Below are 14,076 nucleotides of genomic sequence, written 5' to 3' on the forward strand. Positions count from 1 at the left end.
GGCAGCCCCCCCCCCACCAACTACAAGGTAAAACGCGTCAGTTTAAACATCCTCCATTTTAACTTTTCTCTTCCGGAGACCACTGCTTCCACAACACTGTTGGCAGGAGCAAAGTCAGACTGGTTCAGGTCAAACTACCTTCAGTGACTTGTTAAAACTTCTAGCAAAGTCAGTAGGAATTTGGTAGTGCTCGTCTAGTACTTTTTATTGGTGAAGTGATTGAAACTTTCAGCAGCAGTTTGAGGTAACTACCTCCAAATGGCATGCAGATAGCTGAAAAAGGGAACATCTGTCCACAGCCTGTACACTCAGTTTCTCCAGGTGTAAAATGGAGATAATTAACGCACATAAATGTTTCCAAGTACTTTGAAATCCACAAACGAAAGGTGCACAAAGAAGTAGCTTTATCCTCATTTTTACCTCAACAAAAGAATTATTTGCACATACGATGCAATACAGTATTTTAGGAGTACTACTTCTCTTTGATGTAAATGCTTCATTTGTCAGTACCATAAAGAAAGACAGTCCAGAAGCCACAGCATCAATAAGAGGGAAGAGAGTGCCTTGGAGTCAAAACCAGGGACATTAACTAAGGCTGGCACTTTGTTACACTGGGAAAGATAGAGGGCAATGACAAGGGCTGTGTGAACACGGCTTTTTGCGTTCCTTCTATGTTTGGTACGGACAATCAGTGCCACACCTTTCCCGAGGAAAATCACTATAACAAAACATTTTTTCAGTTTTCCCCCTATTTTCTCTCCCCTAAAAGCTGATTTTAAAAATTGTAAAGAGCTTTGATGAGAGCTATCTTGACAAGTTTTCAGGAAGCCTTCCTGCTAGCAATATTGCCAAGGAATTTTGTTGTTAAACACCATTTAGCCTATCTAAAACACTTCTCCCTAGTGAAATTCCCATTTACTGACTTCTAAGCAGTCTCTTTCAAGAACCAGAAATTCAATAACACTTGGCTCCAAGGCTGGCAAGGTTTCAATGCCAGGCAGTCTGATTATTCTTTCCATGATTATTGGGAATATCTGCTTCAACAACAACAAAAATATACAGCCAGCATATGTCTCTCTCAATCTCAGATCATACTCTACTTCTTCCCATATGTGCCCTTATCCAGCTGCAAACTCTTCAAGCTTTGTGTCTAACCACTTGAATTATATTGTTACGTGCTGTCAATAATATAGCCTGTAGCGACTGGGAAATAAAAATATTGGCACAGCCTAAGGTAAATTGAATTGAAGATTTAAAAAAAAAAAAAAAACCAACAAAACAAACAGTGGATATTGTTCAGATTACATTATTCATTTTCTTACACAATTCAATTAAATAGAAAACTTTGCCTTTTCTTTTTAACTTACAGATGGCACCTTAGCGTTTATGTTCTATGACACTTTAATGGAAAGAGTGTGGGATTCGGGGTAGCACAATATAGATGCGATATTGAAAACACCTGAATATGCAAATGTTCAGATTCTATACAGATTCCTATCAGGTGATGTAAAGCTTAATTTAAAATATTAGTAAATCTAACCTTGTCATCCTGAGACACAAACAGATATTTTTTTTTTCACCATTTAGAAACGTGAAATAGAGACAGGAGTAAAGGTTAAACTCTTACCTTCTTCCACCAATATTACATTTAGCAGCTATGACAGGTGCTAGACTGTATTTCACTAAATGCCATTATCCTGTCTCAGGCTAGAGCAGCCAGAAAGATTCATTCAGGATAACAACAGGTAAGAGAGAACTGCTGCAATCAACATCTATGGACCAAGAGAGACGAAACAGAAGAACAGGGAAGGGAAACAAAAAGAGAAGGAAACAAAGCAGAAAAGAGAGGGAAGAGAAAGGAAAAAAACAAACAGTGAGAGGCGAAAGAGACAGTATTAGAAAAGTGAGACAGGCAGGGTGGAGAAAGGAGAGACAGATAAAACCTTCACTAATGGAAGCAGCACTTTTTAGTAGACATTAATTTAACAGTTACTTTAATGGTTGATACTAGCTGTATGTCAACTTGATTGATGCGTTGTCACTTTGATAGTTAAGGTTATTGGTAGAGCTGCAGAATTGATGTATTATTACTTTAATTCTTCATTTGGGGGCTTTATTAGGGCATATGGGAATTTAAATTGAGTAACTAAAGAACCTGAATTGATTCACTGGAATCTGATCCCAGCATAGACACAAGGGTGCCTAGTGCAAAAAGAAAAGGCATTTCAGAGGTTTCAAATATGGAGACTGGTGTGCGCTTTTAATGAGCATACCCTTCTATACTGACAGAGCCATCCATGACATAACCTATTGGAAACCATTATGGAATGACCATTAAGTTATTACATACGTCCAGTTACTGCCTTATTACTTGCACGCTCTCCTCTTTTTTTCTGCCAACCCACAGCCTACGTTAGGCTGAAAGCCCTGCAGGGCAAGGACAATGCCTATAAAATAACCAGGATACAGTGGAATAAATCAAAACAAATGTATTTAAGGAAATGTGATCTTTCCCATTGGAAATCTGCAGTTAGGTTTTCAAAATGCAATCCACACAGCCTTTTCCCAAGCTTCCAACCTTGTTTGTATGATGAAATGGAAAAAGAGTCTTACAGTTGAAACATTTCTCCACAGCTGCCAATGAGTCGAATTCTGTACCTGTTCTTGGACAATCCAACTCTCTAGTTGAAAAACTCAACTGAGGCTGTAATGCACCAAAACCACGGCAGCTTTGCTGTAACTTCTAGCAATCTCTTTGCACAAGAAAAGAATCTTAACATTGCTCTCACACAAATGCGCGACGCACAAGCAACTGCTTCTTGAAAGACTTTCTTATCCCATGCCAACACAACAGGTGTGCAGCCCTTGCTGTTCTGCATTAGAAATGCCTCTCTTCTATGCATCAGATCTTTTCCCCCATGCACTAGCTTTTTTTTTCCTGTACACAGTTTTATGTCTGCTGAAGATCCCTATCAGTCATGTTTTAAAAAACTTAAATTAAAATAACTGGTGTTAGAGACTTTAAAAAGAGCAATCATTTAGCTAATTCATCTTTAAAAGGTTTCCCACCTAACTTGATTCAGACGTGATTTGCCTGCAAGGCAGCTCTAATAGGAAACATCAAGTATGATTTTTGTAAAGTGGGTGCTAGTAGGGAAGAACCCAGTGGGGACCCCAGACCACCTTACAAGCAGAAGTTGCTTGTTGCAAAACAAGCAGAACTGAAGTCTGGACCAGGCTTACTATTTACTTGTTCGGGAGGAGGGAGAGGACAGGAATGTCCTATGATCTGTCTGCTTTAAAATAAGCATCACAAAGAAGGGGAAGGAGATGCCTATGTCTGTGCAATTCTGTTGTTGTTGTTATACGTGCGTTAAAAAAAAAAAAAAAAAATTCTGCTGAACTTCCCATTTGTTTCAGCTCATTAAACAAATCAGGAACATTCTACTGGGGTTGGGGAGGACAGGACGAAAAGATTTTCATTTATGAGACAAACTTTCCCACACACGCTTTTGATCCAGTGCTAACAGAGTTAACAGGGTGCATTTTGGGAAATATAAGACATGTTTAGTTAGCTTTTTAATGCCTGCAGGTTGATGTTTTCCAGCTGTTTTAGACTGTGTACTTTTCTTTTTTTCCTGCTGGATGTAAACTGGGAATTTGGAATACTCCTCCTTTACTGGACACCCAACCAAAGACTCTCACGTGATCTTTGAATGACTGGGCAGTACATCCCCTAAGTGCATTTGGTCATGCAGAATTAAATACCACTTTCCCTCTGGAAAGCACATATCAGATTTCTGACCTAGTAGCAAGCTAAAAGCTGACAATGGATGAGAAGAAAACAGGCATCACTGCAGAATTTCCAGACTCTTTAGAGGCCAGTATACCTCTTACTACCCCCCTGCCTCTAGACAGACTGAAAGACTAAAATACCAGTCTCAATACTCACAAGGTTCTTAGGGGTGTAATTCTCAGATGACTGTGAATACCCTAGTCTGCACAAAATTTGGATGAAGATTTGGCCAAACTTAAGAGTCTTCCGGTTTTTAGCATGAATGTATTTTTTTATCAAGGTCTTGTAACAAACAACACTCTTACCGTGCTGTTACTATGAATTAATTTCTGCTTAGAATTATTATTAAATTTCATTCAGTTAACAAGAATTGCTGAATTTGTCCAGGCCCTTTTGAGCCATTCCATACCATCTCTTTCTTGTAACAGGAATTTCCTTGCAATAGGAAGAAACTACGCTCTAACATCATCTTCTGCATCTTCAGAGTTTGTATTACAGTAGTCATTGGTGTAAGGTTTAAAAACTAAAACTGTTCCTATCAGTTTGAAGTCCCTGTGCAGTTGCTGAAGAGTAGAGCCACGGAAGCTCACTGAGGAAGCAACACAGTCTCGAGCACAGGAATCACCTTCTGGATGTTCATGTGTGATACTATATTTGGGTCCATAGAAATCTTTAAACACAGGCCTTCATTCTGCACCTCAGTGAATATTCCTTTTTCTATAAGTACATACACACACTAAGGCACCCCTTGATCCAAAAAATAAACACTCCATTTTCTCTCCAGTGATTACCTGATTTACCTGGAGCTCTGCCTGCTTGAAAATCCTTAAACAGGGGTGTTTTTTTTCTTTAAATGAAAGCCCAAATGCTATTTTACAATGATAGTTCACATTTAAAAAAATAGTTTCATAGGCCAAGATGATATTGCTGAATCACCTCTTTTGGTACTACCACACATTTAAATGCTGCTGAAAAATTAGACAAATTGAAAAGTGTCTACTCACCCGATATAAAAGGCATTGCCTCATAGTGCTAAGTACATGCTAAGTAGCTTCTGTGCACCAGAAATCTTCTACGTCACCAACTGTGTACCATCAGCAATGTTGGCAGAATAGCAGTTAGGCTTGTATTTTTATCCAAAGCCGTTTTAGCAGTTTTCTCAATTTGTTTTTCATTGCTTTATATTTACTCAAGCAGTACTTACCATCTTCAAAAATTGCTCCTATCTGAAATGATAATTCAGAGCTATGTTCTGCTTCACATGGATAAACTGCTCTTGCTTTTCGGTGAGCAATGCTGAAAAATGAAATTATAAACTATAGTCACTTTTGACTATTACAAAGACACTTGCCTTTCTCAACCACCCTCTCTCCATTCTCATTTGGAGCTGACTAAAACTTTAAACACAATCTCACATGCATCATTACAGGCTTATAATTCATATACACAAACGCCAAAGCTGAAGCTTCACAGCTTTCTGTCGGCATTTCTGAATATCATACTCCCGACTTTATGCACACTTGTTTTTATGGTAAACTCGACTTTCAACTACAGTTAAAATTTTGCCAAGTGCTAATCAGTAATTAAATCAATAGTAGGCAAAGTGTACTATACTTAATTTGTAGACTAATCATCATTATATCTTCTGAAATGTTTCTTCACGAATCTTGCAATTCAGCTTTTCACCGTTACTGTACAGAATTTGCTTTTTATATTTGCTTACAATACAAAATTACTAGGCTAGGCTGAAGATGCTGTTTTGTCCTAAACGCAGTAAGATTTCTAACATTTCAGGCAGTCTTTCAGAGGTGTTCTCAGGATGCTCAGTAATAAGCCATCAATATGAAATTGTCCATTGTACTCATTTCTCCAAGTACCATAAGCAGAGATCTTGGAAAATTTAAGTATTTTTGGCACATCTTTCTTAATCACGCCTTTGTGAACTGACCGTTTGCTGCTGCCCAATGATGCTTTGTTTAGACACAGCACCCACACCATTAAATCATCTTTTGTTGAGTCCAAGCAACAACAACTACACATAAAACACTGGGAAAGATTCTCCCTGCCCCAAGGAACTTGCAGTCAAACAGACAATGCAGTTCTGGTGCAAAATGCCACCAGTAATGAGAAATGGAATTTTGTTACCAAGTGTTGGAAAGAATTTATGAACATACCCAACTACTTTAATTAGTAAAGCAAATATTACAAAACTTGAAGGAAAAAGCTAAGATGGTGAAGACCTTCAAAGGAAAAAGCAAAAGTACTTCAAAAGATGGACAACATGGAAGGAAGCAGAAACAAGGTGGAAGGAAAGCAGGCCAAAAGAGTGAAAAAAAAGAATGAAACCAGAGAGACAGGTAAAGACATGGGGAAGTCTTTCAGAGGCAAGAAGGCTAGGTTGAGAAACTTAAATTTGACATGGGTGGCTACAGAAAAGAAAGAATCTGTATTTTAAAAGGCACTGTAAGAGAATCACTGCAGTAGAGAGACTCTATGAATTAACCACCCAAATCAAAGTCTGCTTGTATTAACCAACAAGCCACTGGCTCAATCTGGTTGCCTTCTACAAGGAAGGTGTTCAAAGGAAAAATAAAGTAGACCGTTATTTTATTCAGTCAAAATCACTAAGGTTGCATTTCTTGATTTGAGATAATCATTCACATACTGCAGAAGACATGAATTAGCTATTTTTAAAAAGACACAGAAAAAAGGAGGCAAATTAAATAACCAGCAAAAGCTGAAGTGTACATCATACCTTTCCACTGCTCTGTCACTCCCAGTGGCAGGGTTAGGGAAGAAGAAAGTGGATGGTGCAGTATTTGTGGCAGCTGGGTTAGCAGACGGAGTATTCATCCATGAGACCATCGACGGGCGGCTTTGACCAGGACTAAGAGGAAATATATGCAAGGCAGAATTAACAAGGTGAGTAAAATTTCTTTTCATACCAAAATGTTTGAATCTTCATAACTACATAACTAGTTAGATCCTCAAATTCAAACCCAATAATAATGTTGAGCTGATTTTGCAGACATGGCCATCATATGATTCTGCATTTCGTCCTTGAAAGTATTTCTCCTACATGCCCTACATCCTAAGCTAAGACGAATCACCCGAGATGTATGACATAACCAATAAAGAAACAAAATTCCACATTCCTTATCTAATAAAGATAGATACAATGAAACTGCATATAGCAGGCTATTATTTGAGCTGCCACTTTGCCTTTACAAGTTTTGATGAATCTATTTAAAAATCTTCACAGTGCTGTACTAAGGCATGTACAACTGGGAAGATGTCAAAAGAGGCTGCAGCTATTACAACGTTGGGATCATGATGCTGGCTCTGGATTGAGATCTCATTCGCATAACGACGTAGATGCTGCCTCAGTGGCTGCCCTCACGAACACACTGTTCAAATATGTACTAAATTAATGGCTGAACACAGCTGCCACAAGAGGAGAAGAAATAGCAGCCAAAGTTAAAACTTATTAGCCATTGAAAAACATACAAAGTCCTCCCCAACATAAAGGATGTTCCTAATTTTACACCTTAAAGAACTAAAGCATTCCAGCACTGGAAGTCTTTCTTTCACTGCATGGACAAAACAACAAATAGTCCAAACATTTAATGTCAGCATATCTTTGGAAGAAAGAGCTGGACTTCAAGCAGTTCCTAAGCAGAAACAGAATCAAAATCATTTGCACACAGCTTTCACACAGGAATCATCACTCAGTAGTACAGACTTCGCAATATAGCATTTATCAGTTCTTCTTATTCCAAGATTAACCTCTTAGATAGCATAAATCTGCAAAGTAGCACCAAAATCTAGGAATCCAGTCAAGAAGGTTTTTGTGGGGGTATAAATACACACCTAATCAAGGTGGATTGACCAAAAGCAAAAAAGGGATCAACAATCACCCCAGTTATAATTATAAATGAATAAAAGAAAGCAGGAAACCTAACTTACATAGCTAATTTTAATCTTCTTGTGCACTGGGATATTTAATTTCTAGAAGAAAGGATCACTATTGTTGGTTTGCATAACATGGTTTACAACCAAATTCAACTTTTACAAACTGATTTTCCTAGCCAATATATCTCATAGTCATTCTAGCAATTACATAGTCAAGCAGACATTTATTTTGATTATTAATTTTTAAATTTAGTACATTATAAAATGGTGAATGGCACATTCCTTATTTAACAAGACAATAGCTTTTCCTTTGGATCTGTGTCAGGCAGCATTTGGATGAAAACTGGAATTCACAGCATATAGAAACAGCATTCTACAGTTAATTCCACTAATAAAAATGAAACATAAATGTGCTGGAATCATAACCAGAAGGGTTTATCAAAACATGCTCTGCTTTTAAAACTATCAGATTTACCAAATAAAGGAAGGAATCAAATGTAGTAAACTGAATGAAAAGCTGAATTGTGCTGACTAGAAACATATTTCATGCTTAACTTTGGGAAGAGGACATCTAGTCTGCTTCACCACTTCTGAATCTTCCACTACGTAGTTATTTCTATCTTCCAATAATTACACAGCTTTGAAGACCAGCACCTACATAATTTGGGGTTTTACTTTTACTTGAGCTTGTCCTCTTCCTCCCATTTTTATGTAATCATTGAAAAATCTTCCCCAGGTAAAACAAAACCTTCCACTAAAAGTGACTTCATTCAGAGAAGAAAAACAAACAGTGAACACCGGCATTTGTATTGTTTTCTCTAAATACTGAGGATAAAAAATTTCTCAATGGTACTGTAAAGTTTATAAAGTTTGCTAGAAAGTAGATTATTTCTCCCTCATTCTGCACACAATGTATATGTGCAGAATTAATTTTAACTCAATAACATAGAAGGTGAACCTTTTTCAAAAGTGAATTAAATAAAAGTATGCTACTTGCATAGACTAAACTATTACAGTTAAAAGAATCCTGATATTTAAAGAAAAAACATTTTCCTTGTGCTCTTATTTATTCAATTCAAATAAATTCCAACATTAAGATTGGTGTCAGGCTCATTTCTGAAACCTGTAAAACTACAGAAAATAGAAAAATAATGTTCCAAGTATATTGCCAGAAGAGTATTAAAATGTCTCTAATGCAAACTAATCATGATTCAAGAATATTCTACCAAGTGGTCTTCTCTAGTGCATACCTCAGATGTGTGTTGTTTGGTTTTCAACAAGTGAATAATAAAATCTTCCATTTGTTAAATATTTCATTGAAACATGCATCATATTAATCTATGTAATTTACTTGATCAGCTCTAGAACAACACACACTGCCTGTGTACAAGACACAGGCTTAATGATTTCAAAACAATACTCAGAACAGAGAAGACACAAAAGATACCCTCTGACCCAGGGAAGCAATGGTCATTCACAAGAATACTTGGAATAAATACCAGATGGTTTCTCGCTGAGTCCCAGAGAGGAAAGGAAAAGAAAAAAAAAAAAGAGGAAAGGTGTGCAAATAAAGGAACAGAAGATGAAACGAAATGTTCAGATCCACGTCCTGGCATGTTTATTTCTCAAGTTACAGAGACTCAACAAGAAGGGTAATCTATCAACTAGCAAGACTACACTGTCCTTTACCAGGCAGCATTATATAAAAGCATGTAAAAACTGGCAGGTTTTCTACAAATTCTGAGCCACTCCAACAGTTTTAGTGGAAAAACGCTCCAGACATGCAGGTACGTGGAGCCCTGGGCTGTTCCCTCCCCCACTTTTGATGAATTCCCTTAATACATTTCAGCTGTAGCAAAAGCACTGCAGCTCGGCTCCTGAATTTGCCTGTCACTTTCAGCTCCTGGTTACCACGCAAGAGATCATGTTCTAGGATCCAGCAGGGGGAAAATAGACATTTTTCAATGGCAATAATTTCACCGTGTTAAGAAGAAGAAGAAAAAAAATATTAATAGCTTTAAATATTAAGCACATTCTAGAATTTCAGGGGTTTTTTTTATTTACTGTACTTGGCTATCTCAGGAACCACTTCATTTTATTATTAAAACAGAAGGTTTCACTCAATAGGAAAAATCAATTCCAATGTTGTGGTGTGTAAGCAACAAACTACTGGAATTTTTTTTTTTTTTCTTGAAAACATTCTTGCGATAGCAACATTACCTTGCTATAAAGCTTGGCACGCCTTGTTTATCAAAGTGATGATATATTAGAAAGTATTGCATATCTTATTGCATCTCAACTTTAAGAAGGTATGTTGAAGAAATCCTTTCTCCTAAGGGCTAAAACAAAATTAATGCATTTCCTGTGGGGAGGGGAAAAAGAAAAGAAAAAAAAAAAAGCCTGACATAACCATCTCTTTGAGAAAAAATGATATTGTCTGGCATAGTGAACGTTGGGCGTAAGGAGGAGGGGGAAATGGCCTTACTGAAAATAAGCTAGAGATTTTGTACTGATATTCAGAAACAAACTCCTGAAAACAAGATTTTATTGGATGTTTATCTGGCTGGTTCCTAAGGTAACACAGCTAAAGAGCAGCCTCTTATCTTGAGAGCGAGGAAGAGATTCTGTAAAAAGAATCTGCACTGCAACTCTTGAGAAAAAAAGGGTTGTTTCATAGACGAGTTTGGCAGCCCCATGACTGTCGTATCACAGTGTCTGGCTGACAAACTCAATGAAAGTGTTCTTAAAAGGTTTCATTATAAAACGACAGAGTATATCAAAAGGTGTCGGCTATTTCTGATTCAATATGCAATCCAATACTCTCCACCACCAGACAAAGATCTTCCTGCATGTTAAAACCCCTATGCCTTGGTGAGGCTGGGGAGCAGAAGAATTCATGGACAAAATTCTAGAAATTGTCCTAGTTGCAGCAAAGCTGGAGACAAAACAGGACAGATTTTCCTCATCCGTGTTCCCTCTGAAAAGAAACTCCACCCCCAAAATTTAAACTATGTAACATGCACGCAATATTCCTGAACCTTCATTTATACAGAACACATCAGCCAGCACTGAAATAGAGGTTTTGTTAAACTTGGATTGTGAAGTCTCAGTGAAGCAGCTAACAGTAGTGAAATGATCTTTCATGCCAGTCTGGCAAATCTGAAGCTAACATCTACAGCAGCTGTCCTAAGTTAAAGCATTTTAAAATGATAATTCAGATAAAGCAAAAACAAAGTATGTACCTCTATAAGCTTATAGCATACTACTGTTCCTTTTAGGAAAAAAGTGAGGGGGCTGTGTTCCCTGGAATCATACAAAGAAAAGAAAAGAAAAAAGAGGAGAAGAAAAAAAAAAGAAACTTCAGCTTATCACAGTGGTTGCATCCACATCTCACCCTGCTCTGAGCACACACCCTGCTTACACCCTGTGCTCACACAGCGGTGCTGCTGTCAAGCCCAGCTGCCTAGCCCACTGGAAGAAAAGGAGATGGCAAAGTCTATTTGTATGAACCACATGACTAAGTTATATTATGCCTGTTTCAAAGGCGCTGCAAAATGAGGGCTATTGCTCTGCTTGCATAACAAAAGGGTACAAAAAGAAGTGCCTGCTCCGCTAAACCAGCTCTCAAACTGCTGAGTCACTGAAGAGGTGGCAGCTGAAACAAAAACAAACTGCAAAATAAGCACAATGAGCAAAGAGCACTGCTACGTACCTGGACTGTGCCTTCTGCAGCTGTTAAAGCATCATTTTTTAATAAAATAAGATGATGACATTACATATTATAAAAAATTTTCAAGACACTAAAACTGAAGTCACTCTTCATTTATGTAAAACTGCAAATTCACACCACCGCCAGAAAGTACAGAAAGAAACTATCCAATTTAAAGGAGACTATAGATGCAGTCTACTGATGTAGATGTAACAAGGCTGATGGGAATTCATTCAGCAGTCAAACAAAATTAATAACTATCTCCAAGGCTTCTGTTATGTGCAGAACACCACTATTTCTGCTCTCCCTTGCCATCTGATGGCTCTTTTAACATCAGTTTGCTCACCGGGAATTTGAACAGCCTGAGATTTCACAAAGAACAGGTAGCTTCTTCCAAGCCTGATCACAAAGACCCTGAAAGCACTCAGGATGCTGTGCAGAATGGCTCTCATCACCATTTTGAAAGCCTCTGCAGATATTAAAGACCCCAAAATGATGCCCATAGTGTAGCACGTATACACCATTGAGCTGGGTAACAGAATATTTTAGTGGCGGGAGAACCAATAAAGAACTGCAAAAGTTAATGAAAGAAAGACTGGATTATTTCCTTGGCCACTGGTCCCTTGCACATTCCTGAAAAGCTATTTACATTGGTGCTTCTATTTCTCCTCTGGGTTTTGAGTACCTTCAGTATTTGGACTGTCAGGACTGCATCTTACATGCTCCTACAGCAGCATCCAGGGTGGGTGGGATTCAGTTTGAAAACTATGAGTCTTACTATTCTGAGCCCAGAAATGTAACTGCTTTAACAAGCCATGCACCCCCACTCATATACACACCCAGTGAAGAGGTTTGAGGGACAGGCTGCTTTCCATCCCTTCCAGTTGCAAAACCCCAAAGGCAGAAGGGAAAGAAGGGAAAGAGGAGGGGACAAGGTAAACACATACTCAGAGAGTATCATCTTCTTGAGGAAGGCTACCCCACATCCTGCACTGTGGCTCCATCCAGAACAACCATCAGAAGTCAGCATATTCCAGCTCCCTAGGAACCCAGAGACCCTGCAGTCACAGATCCCAAAAATGAACTCTCCAGCCGAGGAACAAGACATTAGTTCTCATGATCTGACTGAAGAAGGGATCATGCAGATAATGTAGCGGACTTCCAACCAAAAAGGAAGACTCTGATGCAATTCTGAAAACCCAGCACTGTGAGGGGTGGGTCTGTAAGCTCTGTAGATAAGTCCTGGCATAGGGCATTGTACCGTAACCACAAATAGATCTCATGACAACAATGGGCCAGTTACAGTAACAAATCTTTCCTTACCAGAAAAAGATCCTCAGAAAGATTAATTACAACGCATACCAAGTCCAGAGAATACCAAGTGTTCAGCTTTTTTGGTTCATTTTGAGGTCAAGTGAAAACAGACACAAGGCAGTCCACAGTGTTTTAGGACATGACTTGTAATCCACCTTTCAATGAATCAGTCATCACGATAAGCGAAACCTACACTAATCCATTGGAGGTGAGCTGCCGTTATAGCCAGCACTGCAGAAAAGGCTGAAGACAAACATTATATCAATAAACGGTTTTCTGGCCCACTGGGAAGTCAGTGAAGAGCTTGATGAACACCACCATCCTGATTACTGAAGGTGAAGGCAAGAGAAACTAGTCCTTACTTTGAAATTCTGGAATTACTACAGGTAGCCCGAGTTTGTGAATTAAGGCAATTCAATACTCTCAAGACCACTATTACGCACGATCTCCTTTCCCTCTAAGATAATAGGAAGTAGCTGCCTTATGACCTGTTCTGCTAGGATTAGAGGATATAGGCTCTACAGCTGCAGGGAAGGACCTCTTGTCAAGGCAGCGCCTCAGAAAAAAGAAAGGTTAGTGATGTGAGCATGCCGACACATAGGAGACCAGACACGGGAGCAAGAGAGTCCAATAGCTAACCCAGATGTAAAAAGGTAACACTTCAGTCAGAAGCATCATAGGAGGTGCAGAAATTGGGAGGAGGAGATGGAAGTAGGACAAGCCCAAGCTTTCCACAGATTCAAAATGCATTGAGAACTGAGTGCGTGCAGGCCATACAACCAACACAGAGTAAGTAATATTTTCTCTGAAGAAAATCTGTTGCAGGACCTGGAACTTCAGACAGATTCAAATACAAGGTCCTATGGTTTAAGACACAATATGCTTCTATTTCTCAAAGAAAGAGGAGACATCAGTTACAATAATTACCTTTTTCGGCATAGATTAGGTTAGCTATAAATGTTAAAAAGCCCAAAACTATGCTCAAGAGTAATAATTTCTAATGCATAATAAAACAGAATTAGGAAAAAAAGTATTTTAATAGTACCTAAACAATATAAAGCAGGCTGAAGATTGAAAACAATTTTGATACAGGTAACCAAAGCCATGTAGCAAATTCTATAATCAAACCACAAGAGCCACAAAAAAAGTTCCCCTTGCCCTTTTTTAATTGAATTATATCACTTCATGTCTGATATTGCATCTTTTGCACTATCACCTACTTCACTGCAAGAGAACATTAATGAAAAAAATTGTTGTATTTTACAGACTCTAACTTACACTGTACCTTCACTTATTTAGCTATATTTATTAGACACAGATTTATATACCTAGTTTAGCTATCACT

The 14,076-nt window shown here is 38.2% G+C and overlaps 1 protein-coding gene across 1 annotated transcript in view; it reads right to left on the reverse strand.

Annotated features, from left to right (window-relative positions):
- ARHGAP10 (Rho GTPase activating protein 10) overlaps window positions 1-14,076 on the reverse strand; it is a 154,170-nt gene that overhangs the window by 5,090 nt on the left and 135,004 nt on the right. The window contains exons 21-22 of the mRNA XM_030006584.2: window positions 6,552-6,683; window positions 5,001-5,092 (exon numbers count right to left, since the gene is read on the reverse strand). Coding sequence (XP_029862444.1) covers window positions 5,001-5,092; window positions 6,552-6,683 — 224 coding nt within the window. The remainder of the gene's footprint in view (window positions 1-5,000; window positions 5,093-6,551; window positions 6,684-14,076) is intronic.

The sequence above is a fragment of the Aquila chrysaetos genome, chromosome 1 (assembly GCF_900496995.4).
Source record: "Aquila chrysaetos chrysaetos chromosome 1, bAquChr1.4, whole genome shotgun sequence".
NCBI lineage: Eukaryota > Metazoa > Chordata > Aves > Accipitriformes > Accipitridae > Aquila > Aquila chrysaetos.